Raw genomic sequence first — 14,010 nt, 5'->3', positions numbered from 1 at the left:
CTGCAGGGGTCTAGCTCGCTCGTTCGTGTACAGGAAACACGTACGACGATAAATTGAAGATATAGCAATTTACACGATTCTGAGAACAAGCCGACAATTTAATTCTTCGATAGGATGGATCACTACCGCACTGGCATATGTATGCAAGAGCGGTTCATAATAACAGGCTGCCTCAACGACGGATTGGTCGTAAGGGGCGTACGAATCTCGCATTTCACCATTCGCCTCTAAGGTCGCATCATCTGACAGCATGTGATTTTCTTTTCGTTGGGATTTGTGAAAGATTCGGTGTATGCGATTCCTCTTCCAAATTTCGACAAACCTCTGCGCTGCATATTAACAGCAGTGAATGTATTAACCCCAACAATTCAAGGGGTGAACGGAAAATTGAATTTTTGTGACATGAAAACGCAAAAGTTTGATCTAAACGTAACTGTTACATGTGGAATGTAAAGTGAAATAGTTCTGTGGAGAAAAAACCTTGTAGTCCTATATGTAAGTTAAGCTACCCAAGTTTCTACAGTCATTCATATTGAAGTTAGCCGGCCGGAGTGGCCGAGCGGTTCTAGGCGCTACAGTCTGGAACCGCGCGACTGCTACGGTCGCAGGTTCGAATCCTGCCTCGGGCATGGATGTGTGAGATGTCCTTAGGTTAGTTAGGTTTAAGTAGTTCTAAGTTCTAGGGGACTGATGACCACAGCAGTTAAGTCCCATAGTGCTCAGAGCCATATTGAAGTTATCCGTCTCTCTACCTTCCTTCTTCTCCGGCTTCTAATTTCCTATCTTCTATCTATACATATACACTGTCCAGTCACATTAATCTAACGACCCGCCATAAGCCTGAATTACCACCTTTTACAGTGCGGACCAATGTGAGACGTGCAGAAAGAGAGCCATTGGGTTTGTGGAACGTACTGACAGGGATGTGGAGCCATGCCGATTCCAGTGGACAGCTGTACTAGATTTCTTGGCTGAGGATCCTTGGCGTGAACAGCCTGGTGTTGGTCGTCCTACAGATTCTCGACTGGCTTCAAATCCGGCGAGTTTGGTAGCAAGGGGTGTTGAATAAAGTCATCTTGGGCTGTGCGAACCATGCACGTACATTGCGAGTAGGGGTGGACATGGTCCCCAAGGGTAGAGGCTTACTTGTGGTGATCCATTGCACCTTTCAGAATCACCCACGGAATGTCGCGAAAACATTCCTCAATACTCCATCCTCTGGCCTGTGCCTTCCGATGATTGTTGGACGGTGTTTGCTTTCAGATGTTTCACAACATACACGCCGAAGGCCACCTGCCAGTTTTGGATAACGCCATTTTGCCATGTAGGGCATACTTTAACCACGGCGGCAGTTTACGAACTTAGCCGTTTCGGAAATGTTTGCACCCTTGGCCCAAAAGCCAATGATCATGCCCTTTTGGATGGCAGGTAAATCACTCCATTTTCGCACTAGGACAACGACTGCACTGTTTTCAGCATCCCCCCATACCTTGTTCCCTTCACTGCTAGTGCTGCCATCTTCCGTCTGCGAGTTATTACACGTTAACGTTGAAAGTAGGAGGTGCTCACATTACTGTGACTGGACCGTGTATAAAATGAAGTCGCATGCTGTGGTTCCGTCTCTATGTTCGTTCTAAAGCACTCACTCCGTCTTCAGGCCACGAGTGGCCTACCGGGACCATCCGACCGCCGTGTCATCCTCAGGGGAGGATGCGGATAGGAGGGGCGTGGGGTCAGCACACTGCTCTCCCGGTCGTTATGATGGTATTCTTGACCGCAGCCGCTACTATTCGGTCGAGTAGCTCCTCAATTGGCATCACGGGGCTGAGTGCAATTTACACGATTCAGAGAACAAGCCGACAATTTCATTTTTCGATAGGATGGTTCACCACCGCACTGGCACATTAAATATTTCGCACAAACTGGCTAAATTGTGATGAATTAAAGACCCCATCGCTATGAAAACTATGCCGTTGTCATCTGGCTGTGAATACCAAAACTCATTGCAACCGCGTTCACTCGTGTGACCTGGCACTGTTTGGGTGGCAAAGCAACCTTCGTACCAGTGTTGCATGGCAGAGGGTGTTTTGGAGTGGTGTTGCATTTGCAGTGGGTGCTACATTCCAGTTCTGCGTGGCGGAGGGTGCTTCTTACGAATTTTGCGCAGCAGAGGGGGCTTCATACCGTTGTTGCGTGGCAGAGGGTGCTTCGTACCGATGTTGTGGGCAGAGAGTGCATTCTACCGGTGTTGTGTAGCAAAGGGTGCATCCTATCGATGTTGTTTGACAGAAGGCGCTTCGTACCGATGTTGTGTTACAAAGGGTGCTTTGTACTGATCTTTTGTAGCAGGGAGTGCTTCGAACCGATGTAGCGTGGTGGCTCTGAGCACTATGGGACTTAACATCTGAGGTCAGCAGTCCCATAGAACTTAGAACTACTTAAACCTAACTAACCTAAGGACATCACACACATCCATGCCCGAGGCAGGATTCGAACCTGCGACCGTAGCGGTCTCGCGGTTCCAAACTGACGCGCCTAGAACCGTTTGGCCACACCGGCCGGCTGTAGCGTGGTACAATGTGCTTCATATCAATGTTGTGCAGTAGAAGATGCCTCCTTCCGAAGTTACACATGGTATAATGTGCTTCGTACCAATTCTGTGAGGCATACTTCGTAGCAACGTTATGTTGCAGATTGTGCGAGTGCTTTTTACTAATTTTATGTGGCAGACGGTTCATCTCACTCTTGTGGGACAGAGAGTGGTTCGTAGCAAAGTTACATTGGGAAAAGGGGCAACAGTCACACAGAAAATACAGCTCGTGCCGTACTTGGGAAATGGGGAAAGGTCACACAGAAAATATACATTGAGAAGCCAAAACATTATGACCGCTGCCCACCGCGACGTTGCATGCCGCCTGGTAGCGTTGCGGGCACGTTACGTGGTTAAAAATTCCTAGCGAAATTATGGGCTGCAGATTGGGAATTCCATTGAGATAAGTGACTTTGACTTAGGGCAGATTATTATTACGCAGAGCCTGTGAACGAGCTTCTCGAAAACGGCGAAGCTTGGTTCAAATGGCTCTGGGCACTATGGGACTTAACTTCTGAGGCCATCAGTCCCCTAGAACTTAGAACTACTTAAACCTAACTAACCTAAGGACATCACACACATCCATGCCCGAGGCAGGATTCCAACCTGCGACCGTAGCGGTCACGCTGTTCCAGACTGTAGCGCCTAGAACCGCTCGGACACTGCGGCCAGCTACGGCGAAGCTGATCGACTGTTCACGGGCTACTGTCGTGAGCATCTACGGAGAGGGGGTAGAAGGACAGTGAAACTACCACTAGGTGCTAAATGGTTGGACTTCCACAACTCTTCACATAACGTTGGATTCGGAGGCTTGTATGCTCTGTAAAGTAGGATAGATGGTGATCTGCGGCATCTCTGCCGTAAGGACACAATGCTGGTAAACGCACAAGTGCTCCGGAGCACACTGTTCACGATACATTGTTGGACATGGAGCTCCGCAGCAGACCATCCCTATGTGTTCACATGTTAGCGCAACGGTATAGTCAATTACGATTGCAGTAGGCATGGGACCATCGAGATTCATCGATCAATGGAAACGTGTCGGCTCTTCCGGTGGATCAAAATTTTGCTACATTAGGTCGATGGTCGTCTCCCCAACTACTGTCATCGTGGTGAACGGCGGATTGAAACGTGCAACGTGCCACGGACGCAGGCTGGTGGGAGCAATATTATGCTGTGAGATACATTCTCCTGCACTTGCATGGGACCTGTGATAGTAATCGAAGACACGCTAACAGCTGTGAACCACCTGCATCCCTTCATGCTTGAGGTCTTCCCCCCGACGGCAATGCCATCTTTCAGCAGTATAATTCCCCATGTCTCAGAGCCATAATCGTGCTACAATGGTTTGAGGAGCATTATAGTGCACTCATGTTGATGTCTCTGTGACCAAATTCGGGTGATGTAAATCCTATTGAACCCATTTGAGTCGCTACTGGGCACCATCAACGCGTACGCAAATGAGCACCCCGTTATGTAGGTGAATTACATGAGGTGTGCGTAAACATTTAATGCCACATACTTCCACGAACCTACCAACAAAATCTCGGATCCCTCATACGCAGAATCAGCAATATATTTCGTTCCGAAGACGGATAAACACGTTATTAAGCAGACGGTCATAATGTTTTGGCTCATCAATGTAGCCCGGCCGTACTCGCGATCGGGTGTGGCGGCCGGAACGTGATCGTAGCTCGCGGCAAACTCCGTTGTGGTCATGCGGACTGCGTCAGACTGGCTGGTAATGCAATCAGGTTGACTGGGGTGCGGTAGCTCGCAGCAGCACCCATCATTCCCACGAGATATCACTACAAATGTCAGTTACATAAAGAGCAGATAACAATCGTGCCTCCCGAAAACTTTCCTGATGTGCACTGCTTAAATCGTTTAAATTATGTGATTAATTGTATTTAGTTAGCTAAATTGTTCTCTGAATTTTGATTATGACTCTAAACAGTTGCCCGTCAACAAATATATCACTACACCAGCCGTTGATACTTAGTGCTACCCGCGTGAATCTGTGGTGGTTGCTAATAGTCTTATGAAATCGGATGATTTTTTTAATACCGCGTATTACAGATAGTGGTATACTAACAATGATGGCAGCGACAATCGTGAGGCTACGAATGTGACGGAAAACCTGCTTCTGGAACCAGTCAGGTAAGGTAATGAAGAAGTGAGCCCAATGTACGTGCAGTAAATGTATCCTCTATAAGTACTTTAGAGAAAGTTTTATGCAGGGTACGGGAGCAGATATTTACCTTGGAGGCTGTGGGGTTAATCGAAGATGACTAACCAGATATGTGAGCTTTGAAGCGCACTGGACGTAGTGTAGCAATAATGAGAAAGAGGAGGTTACTAATTACGACTCCCGGAGAAGATAACCACTCGATTATACACTCCTGGAAATGGAAAAAAGAACACATTGACACCGGTGTGTCAGAACCACCATACTTGCTCCGGACACTGCGAGAGGGCTGTACAAGCAATGATCACACGCACGGCACAGCGGACACACCAGGAACCGCGGTGTTGGCCGTCGAATGGCGCTAGCTGCGCAGCATTTGTGCACCGCCGCCGTCAGTGTCAGCCAGTTTGCCGTGGCATACGGAGCTCCATCGCAGTCTTTAACACTGGTAGCATGCCGCGACAGCGTGGACGTGAACCGTATGTGCAGTTGACGGACTTTGAGCGAGGGCGTATAGTGGGCATGCAGGAGGCCGGGTGGACGTACCGCCGAATTGCTCAACACGTGGGGCGTGAGGTCTCCACAGTACATCGATGTTGTCGCCAGTGGTCGGCGGAAGGTGCACGTGCCCGTCGACCTGGGACCGGACCGCAGCGACGCACAGATGCACGCCAAGACCGTAGGATCCTACGCAGTGCCGTAGGGGACCGCACCGCCATTTCCCAGCAAATTAGGGACACTGTTGCTCCTGGGGTATCGGCGAGGACCATTCGCAACCGTCTCCATGAAGCTGGGCTACGGTCCCGCACACCGTTAGGCCGTCTTCCGCTCACGCCCCAACATCGTGCAGCCCGCCTCCAGTGGTGTCGCGACAGGCGTGAATGGAGGGACGAATGGAGACGTGTCGTCTTCAGCGATGAGAGTCGCTTCTGCCTTGGTGCCAAAGATGGTCGTATGCGTGTTTGGCGCCGTGCAGGTGAGCGCCACAATCAGGACTGCATACGACCGAGGCACACAGGGCCAACACCCGGCATCATGGTGTGGGGAGCGATCTCCTACACTGGCTGTACACCACTGGTGATCGTCGAGGGGACACTGAATAGTGCACGGTACATCCAAACCGTCATCGAACCCATCGTTCTACCATTCCTAGACCGGCAAGGGAACTTGCTGTTCCAACAGGACAATGCACGTCCGCATGTATCCCGTACCACCCAACGTGCTCTAGAAGGTGTAAGTCAACTACCCTGGCCAGCAAGATCTCCGGATCTGTCCCCCATTGAGCATGTTTGGGACTGGATGAAGCGTCGTCTCGCGCGGTCTGCACGTCCAGCACGAACGCTGGTCCAACTGAGGCGCCAGGTGGAAATGGCATGGCAAGCCGTTCCACAGGACTACATCCAGCATCTCTGCGATCGTTTCCATGGGAGAATAGCAGCCTGCATTGCTGCGAAAGGTGGATATACACTGTACTAATGCCGACATTGTGCATGCTCTGTTGCCTGTGTCTATGTGCCTGTGGTTCTGTCAGTGTGATCATGTGATGTATCTGACCCCAGGAATGTGTCAATAAAGTTTCCCCTTCCTGGGACAATGAATTCACTGTATTCTTATTTCAATTTCCAGGAGTGTATTTTAAAAGTGCTGCGAATACACCGAAATTATAGTTGTGCTCACGAAGCCGCCTATAGGAAAAGTGAAGTCATAGGCGCAGGAACGATCGCTGACAAGCGTTGCGAAGTAAAAAACTCCACTCTCACAATAAATGAAACTTGAGAAAAAGAGAGATTGGCAAACGATACGTGAGGATGTGGACGGTAATTGGGTTACTGATTCTTACTGATCAGTTGCAGAACATCAGTCTCATACAGTGAATCAGAAGGAACTTTGACAAAATCATTGCGTCTAATCTGCCTGAGCATAAGATAAGTCTTCGATGCATCAAAAGAGGCTGCCGACTGATGTTGAACAGAATACGTTGCACAAAGCGCACGTTGTGCGCATATCACAAGCAAGTGTAGCGGTAGATTTGTCTCAAGTAACGTAATTTTCGTGTTACAGTTTCGTCGATGTATCTTAAACTGAGTGTAATGTGAATTTTTTTATATCAGTGTTCTTTTTGTTCATTTATTTCTTCCAGCGTTGGGTATGGCGCGGTTTTGGTGAGTGTTTGCGGATGTACGGAGTAATCAAGTTTGGTAAAAAAAATGTGATCGCAACTTACCGATAGTAGCCTGATTTAGAATTTATCCATGATCGGACTTGTGGTCGTGACTGTACTCTACTTGAAAATCAGACCCAGCCACACACAATGCAAATGCACTAATTTCATGATGGTACGAAGGAACGTACCATCATCATTTGATATATCTGCACACAAGAATCTTCATACATGGCTTACATACAGAAAAGTTCGTATACAGAAAGTCTTCGCAGTTATGTCATGTGACCTGATGTGTGTACTCGTGTGCCATTAATATGGTACTAATGTAAAAATGCGCCACACTTGTCTACCAGAGTATTTTTATGAGTATGCTGGGCAGTAGTTTTAGCTTATTTTATTTGTGTTAATAAACATTAACGAATGATTTCATTTTATTACATTCTTGTTTTATAAGTGTAGCTTCTTTCAGTTCCATGTTGTGACAACCTGAGTGTGTGTACTTAAATAATTTACGGGGATGCAGCATGGTGACGTTATCGACGAGAAAGACACTACTCGCCTGCTTTCTGGTAAGTTACTTGGATATTCGACGCGCCGGTATAAGATTAACTGCATATACACTGCCGGAAAAGACAAATTAATGTTCCTGAAGAGACGATGTCGATTTTGATCCGATGACAGGATATGCCACCTGCGGGGTAGTAGATGTACTGATAACGGTTTCAACGTCGTCAATCAACAGATGGCCTACTAGAGCACCATCTGTGTCTACCATTTAATAGGGTATGTTCACAGTGAGAAAGCTACCCGCCAGAGTAGCCGAGAGCGCTAACGCGCTGCTTCCTGGCCTCGGGTAGGCGCTCCGGCCCCGGATCGAATCCGCCCGGCGGATTAACGACGAGGGCCGGTATGCCGGCCAGCCTGGATGTGGTTTTTAGGCGGTTTTCCACATCCCGCTAGGTGAATACCGGGCTGGTCCCCCAGTTCCGCCCCAGTTCAAGATATTTGAAAATGTTCGCACTATTTCATGACTTACACTAGACGCAGACAGCTCGGGTACACTACTTCCGTCCCAGGGGGTTCGGGGTGGCGGCAGGGAGGGCATCCGGCCACCCTCTGCAATTAACGCTGCCAAATCCGTCATAACAAAGCCGACCCCGCGTTGGAGCGGGACAAAGGCCCGAGAAAGAAGAAGAAGAAGTTCACAGTCAGAAGGCTCAGTGTAGTGGAAATATGTGAAGCAAACAGGCAACAGTGCCATGGAGACGTACTCGTGCTACCTACAGCCAACTGAAAGCGGTCACACTGTGGCCTTCCGAGTGGCGGGATGGTCATTTCGGAGAAATGCCACCTAAGTTCGTCGTACTGCGTCAGGCAAAACCACTGGTATCAGTGGTCACGTGAACATTCTCACATCCATAGGCGAGGTTCTGGATGTACACGTAACACAGACGTTCGTCAGGAACTTTTTCGAAGCGTTTATTAGCAGTGCGACAACGAGCACACATACCTGTAGCCCGTCTTCCAGTCACGCCACAGCACTGACGTGCATGGCTCGACTAGTGCCGTCAGAGGATCGCTTGGAAGATGGAATGGCGCGCCGTAGTCTTCAGCGATGGAAGCAAGTTCTGCCTGCATGCAAGTGATGGTCGTTCGCTCGTACGACATAGAACTGGTGAATGCTGTCTCCTAAAGTGCAATCGTTCAAGACTCAGACCTCACGGTCTGGGTGCAATAAGCTAACTTCTCTTTACTATTGTTGTTTCTGAAGGAGACGCTAACCAGCGCTCGGTACGTGCGGAATGTTGTTAGACCCATTGTTTTGCGTTCTTGTAACAAGAAGGTGATGAGATGCTCCAACAGGATAATGCTCGCCCACACACTGCCCGTGAAACTCAACGTGCTCTGCAGCTTCTCCACAGCACGATCTCCGGACTTGTCTCCAATCGAATACGTGTGGGATATGATGGGATGAAAAGTGATTCGTGCGATACGTCAACCAACAACTCTTACAGAACTACGTGAGCAGATCAAGGGGACGTGGTATAACGTATCCCAGGACAGCTTTCGCCATTTGCACGACTGACTGATGCCAGGATAAGAGCCTGCCTCGTCGCCCTAGAGCTTACATCACGTACTAATATGGGTATTTCAGCATGGATCGATACCTGTCATGTAAATGTAATCGTTTCATGTACTCCATATGCACTGTTGCAACAATAAATCTTGAGTGAATTGGAAACCTCTAAAAGGGTGTACAATTCTTTTCCGGCAATGTAGGTTGGCGAGAGAGGCCCAGTTTCCTCCTGGAAATTAACTAACACGGCATGGATGCATAATGAGGCCCATCGTCCTTCTTTTCATGTGGCTTTTTCGCATGTTAATTTGTTGCTGGTATCCAAGCATTATCGTTTTTTTAGGGCACGTTTGTTGCAGTTATTGCTATTGCATGTATACTGCTTTCATATCACATATGATTTATGAAAGTAAGTATTTTTCTTGTGCACTGATTGTGATTTCATTATAATTTTCAAGAGACTACAACCATGATATGTTGGAATTTTGGTCGTAAATTATTTTTATACATGTTTTGCCAATACAGTTTGTGACTTAGCCTGGTGGAACAATTTACCCTGTTTGTTACCTTTTATTGTTGTGATGTACATCAGTGAAACATTTCGAAATTATCATTATCAAGAAACAGTGCCTGAAAGTAATCAGTAGATGAAGCTGTAAAGTAACCCAAATCAAAGAGTACACCAAGTTATGCTGTCAAGATGTGGCGAGAGCTAAGATGACTCTTTCAAGTTCTTGTGCAGTAAATAGATAAGTAATGACAAGGAGCTATATGTACACTCTTCTGAAATGTGGAAGACATAGATTTGACGTTCGCTAGTAGGATCAGCCCATCCCCGCCTCCGACGCGCCTCTAAATCGAATTTATTCTTCGGCACAACTGTTTTTCGCGTGATGCAACAACTGTTATCCGTTATTCGTTCACACAACCTGGTACTAACTTAGTAAATAATACCTAGAATGTGGGCGGGCTCACTTCTTGCCAAAGCTGTTTCGACTGCGCCGCAGAGGTTCAGCTGGGAACCCCTTACACGTCCTCCAAACACACAGTCCTGATCTCTCCCTATGCGATATCCATATATTTGGAGGTCTGACGAAGGATGTTCGTTGCCGTCGATTTGCTTAGCACGGAGAGTTTCAAATTGTTCAAATGGCTCAGAGCACTATGGGACTTAACTTCTGAGGTCATCAGTCCCCTAGAACTTAGAACTAGTTAAACCGAACTAACCTAAGGACATCACACACATCCATGCCCGAGGCAGGATTCGAACCTGCGACCGTAGCGGTCGCGCGGTTCCAGACTGCAGCGCCTAGAACCGCTCGGCCAATCCGGCCGGCCACGGAGAGGTGCTCGCCTGAGTACAATCATGGTTCCGCAAACATATTTTCATGAAGGTATTGTCAGCCTTGTCTCACAATAAAGTAAATGTATTAACAGTGACAGCGATTACTTTTCAATTAATAAACAGTTTACATATTTTTTCCATTTGTCTCGTTTTCATTTGACAGCCCCTTGTAGATAAAACATGTATTTTCTGGATTTGAAGGAGGTCTGATGTTATTTGTAAACCTGAAGAGGAGATGGTGTCAAGTGGAAAACAACGAATGCTCCCGACCTATAATTTTTTTTAAAAATTCAGTTGTGAAACGAAAGCATCAGAGTGGATAAAATATTTGTACCACTTATGACGGAAAGGGACAGATTCTGTCATATTTTAGATGACCGCTTTCACACGAGCGTTTCGCAACTGCCAACAAGGCAGTGGAGCTTTGAGTTGTAGCACCCAAACACTTTAATACATCTTATGTCATCAAAAGTATCCCGACATCTATTAGTGGACATTAATTTGGGGTGTGTCCACCCTTCACCTGTATGATGGCTTGAACTCTGCTGGAGACATTTGCAGTGAGGTGTCTAAATGTCTGTGGAGAAGTGGCAGTCCATTCTTCCTCAACAGATGAAACCAGAGAAGGTAGTGATGCTGGACGCTGAGACCTAGAGCTAAGTCGACGTTCTATCTCGTCCTAAAGGTGTTCCATTGGGCTCTGGTCGGAACTTTTGGTAGGCCAGTCCATTCCAGACATGCTTTGTCCACAAATCATTCTCTCAGGCATGCTGATTTATGGCGGGATGCATTGTCATGCTGATAAGAACAACACAGTACTGTAGCAGAAAAACGACTAAGAAATAAAAAGAAAAAAGTGAGCAGTGTCGTTGCCTCCAGATCGCGTGGTGTCTGGTTCGATTCCCTGCCAGGACCGACATTTTCTTCGCTCGCGGACCGGGTAAATGGGCTGCCCTCATCATTTCATTACGTCTTCATCTCCGGAGTCTGATCAAATGGAACAACTTGCACAGACAACTTCAGAGGGGGTCTAAAGGCCAATAGTGCCGTACCACTTCATTTTTATCGCTTCCCCATCCCTGTCCAACTGAAGCTTGTGATCAGTCTCTAATGAATTCATCCACAACGGGACGGTAAACAGCCTCCTTACTACAAGTCTCTGACCAGAAATGTAACAATATACGTTGACGTCTGTTGCTAATAATTTAGACGCTTTGTGGTAGTAATTCATCTAAGTAAAATGACCAAGAAGTTGGCATCAGCTGCTCTTGCAACAAAGTGAACGCCTACACGCTGTTAATACGATGATATCTACATCTACATCTACATCCATACTCCGCAAGCCACCTGATGGTGTGTGGCGGAGGGTACCTTGAGTACCTCTATCGGTTCTCCCTTCTATTCCAGTCTCCCATTCTTCGTGGAAAGAAGGATTGTCGGTATGCCTCTGTGTGGGCTCTAATCTCTCTGATTTTATCCTCATGGTCTCTTCGCGAGATATACGTAGGAGGCAGCAATATACTGCTTGACTCCTCGGTGAAGGTCTTTTCTCGAAATTTCAACAAAAGCCCGTACCGAGCTACTGAGCGCCTCTCCTGCAGAGTATTCCACTGGAGTTTGTCTATCATATCCGTAACGCTTTCGCGATTACTAAATGATCCTGTAACGAAGAGCGCTGCTCTCCGTTGCATCTTCTCTATCTCTTCTATCAACCCTATCTGGTACGGATCCCAGACTGCTGAGTATTCGACCAGTGGGCGAACAAGCGTACTGTAACCTACTTCCTTTTTTTTCGGATTGCATTTCCTTAGGATTCTTCGAATGAATTTCAGTCTGGCATCTGCTTTACCGACGATCAACTTTATATGATCATTCCATTTTAAATCACTCCTAATACGTACTCCCAGATAATTTATGGAATTAACTGCTTCCAGTTGCTGACCTGCTATATTGTAGCTAAATGATAAGGGATCTTTCTTTCTATGTATTCGCTGCACATTACACTTGTCTACATTGAGATTCAATTGCCATTCCCTGCAGCATGCGTCAATTCGTTGCAGATCCTCCTGCATTTCAGTACAATTTTCCATTGTTACAACCTCTCGATAGACCACAACATCATCCGCAAAGAGCCTCAGTGAACTTCCGATGACATCCACAAGGTCATTTATGTATATTGTGAATAGCAACGGTCCTACGACACTCCCCTGCGGCACACCTGAAATCACTCTTATTTCGGAAGACTTCTCTCCAGTGAGAATGACATGCTGCGTTCTGCTATCTAGGAACTCTTCAATCCAATTACGCAATTGGTCTGATAGGGGCTATCAATAACCTCGACTGAGTGGTGACCTCACATCTTCAATATTCTCGCGATCATACTTTTCGATCTAACAGCTATTCAACAATCTATGAAGGAACTTCATCGATATCAAAATCCTTTTCAAAGTGCGTTAATAAAATGTTCAACACAAAACGAGCTGTTTTTTATATTTTAAAGAGAGACACTTATCCAGCGCTGGAAGAGAGGTGTGAATAGTGGATAATTCGTCTAAAACAATAACTTTTACCACAGCGAAAGAGCTAAGAACTTTTGCAAGAATCTAATACTATTATTTCTACTTGTGAAAGAGGTGTGTGGAAATGGTCACCTGCACGCGCGCCTCGGTGAGGTTGACGCGACGCGCCAGCTGCTCCCGGGCGAACGAGTCCGGGTAGTGCGTGCGCTCGAACACTCGCTCCAGGGCTGCCAACTGCGCCGCAGTGAACATGGTACGGTTGCGTCGCGGCCGCTTGCGTCGAGACGCCCCCTCGTCCTCTGAAACTGCAAACGGGGATCCACTCACCGCGGTGTTCTCACACAAAAGTGAAACACATCAGATAAATTCACAATTGCGAATAATGACTACCATCAGCTGGAGAATGGAATGACGACAACGAAAATTCGTGCCGGACCAGGATTCGAACTCGTATTTCCTTCTTTTCGCGATAAACGGGAAATCTCGGTTCGAGACCAGGTCCGGCACAAATTTTCATTGCTGTCATTCCATTCCACAGCTGATGGTAGTCATTATTCGCAATTGCGAATTTATCTGGTGTGTGTCGTAACGACTGTGGTCACCGCAGTGCATCGTCATCAGAATAACACAGGCACTGCAATATCGCAAAATTGAAACCTACCTCGTCTCGCACCCTGCTTTGCAGCGCTTCTGCACAGCTCGTGCATGCACGCCACAGACCTCAGATTTCATCGTAGATAACCTGCGGTAGCACAGAGTGGCACACGAAATGATCAAACGTATGTTTTGGCTCTGAGCACTATAGGACTTAATTTCTGAGGTCATCAGTCCCCTAGAATTTAGAACTACTTAAACCTAACTAACCTAAGGACATCACACACATCCATGCCCGAGGCAGGGTTCGAACCTGCGACCGTAGCGGTGCCGCGGTTCCAAACTGTAGCGCCTAGAACCGCTTGCCACTCCGGGCGTCACTTATGTTTTGGCATTAATTTTTTCATATTATCAGTTATTACTGTAAGTTACATTGGAAGAAGAGAGAGTAGCTCATGGAGATTAGTTTCTTTTACTTCCCAGTGCACTGTTTGTTTATCGTTCCAAGATGGCTGATAAAAGGGGACTGACTG

General features: G+C 47.1%; 1 protein-coding gene across 3 annotated transcripts in view; it reads right to left on the bottom strand.

The window, feature by feature from the left end:
• Nucleotides 1-14,010, bottom strand: part of LOC126469589 (paired mesoderm homeobox protein 2-like) — a 587,427-nt gene that overhangs the window by 370,034 nt on the left and 203,383 nt on the right. For all 3 annotated transcript variants that reach the window (XM_050096709.1, XM_050096707.1, XM_050096708.1), the window contains exon 2: nucleotides 13,016-13,188. In XM_050096709.1, the coding sequence (XP_049952666.1) occupies nucleotides 13,016-13,188 (173 nt within the window). The remainder of the gene's footprint in view (nucleotides 1-13,015; nucleotides 13,189-14,010) is intronic.

The sequence above is a fragment of the Schistocerca serialis genome, chromosome 3, assembly GCF_023864345.2.
Source record: "Schistocerca serialis cubense isolate TAMUIC-IGC-003099 chromosome 3, iqSchSeri2.2, whole genome shotgun sequence".
NCBI lineage: Eukaryota > Metazoa > Arthropoda > Insecta > Orthoptera > Acrididae > Schistocerca > Schistocerca serialis.
The sequence above is the reverse complement of the archived record's forward strand: the minus strand, read 5'-3'. Positions and strand labels throughout refer to the sequence as shown.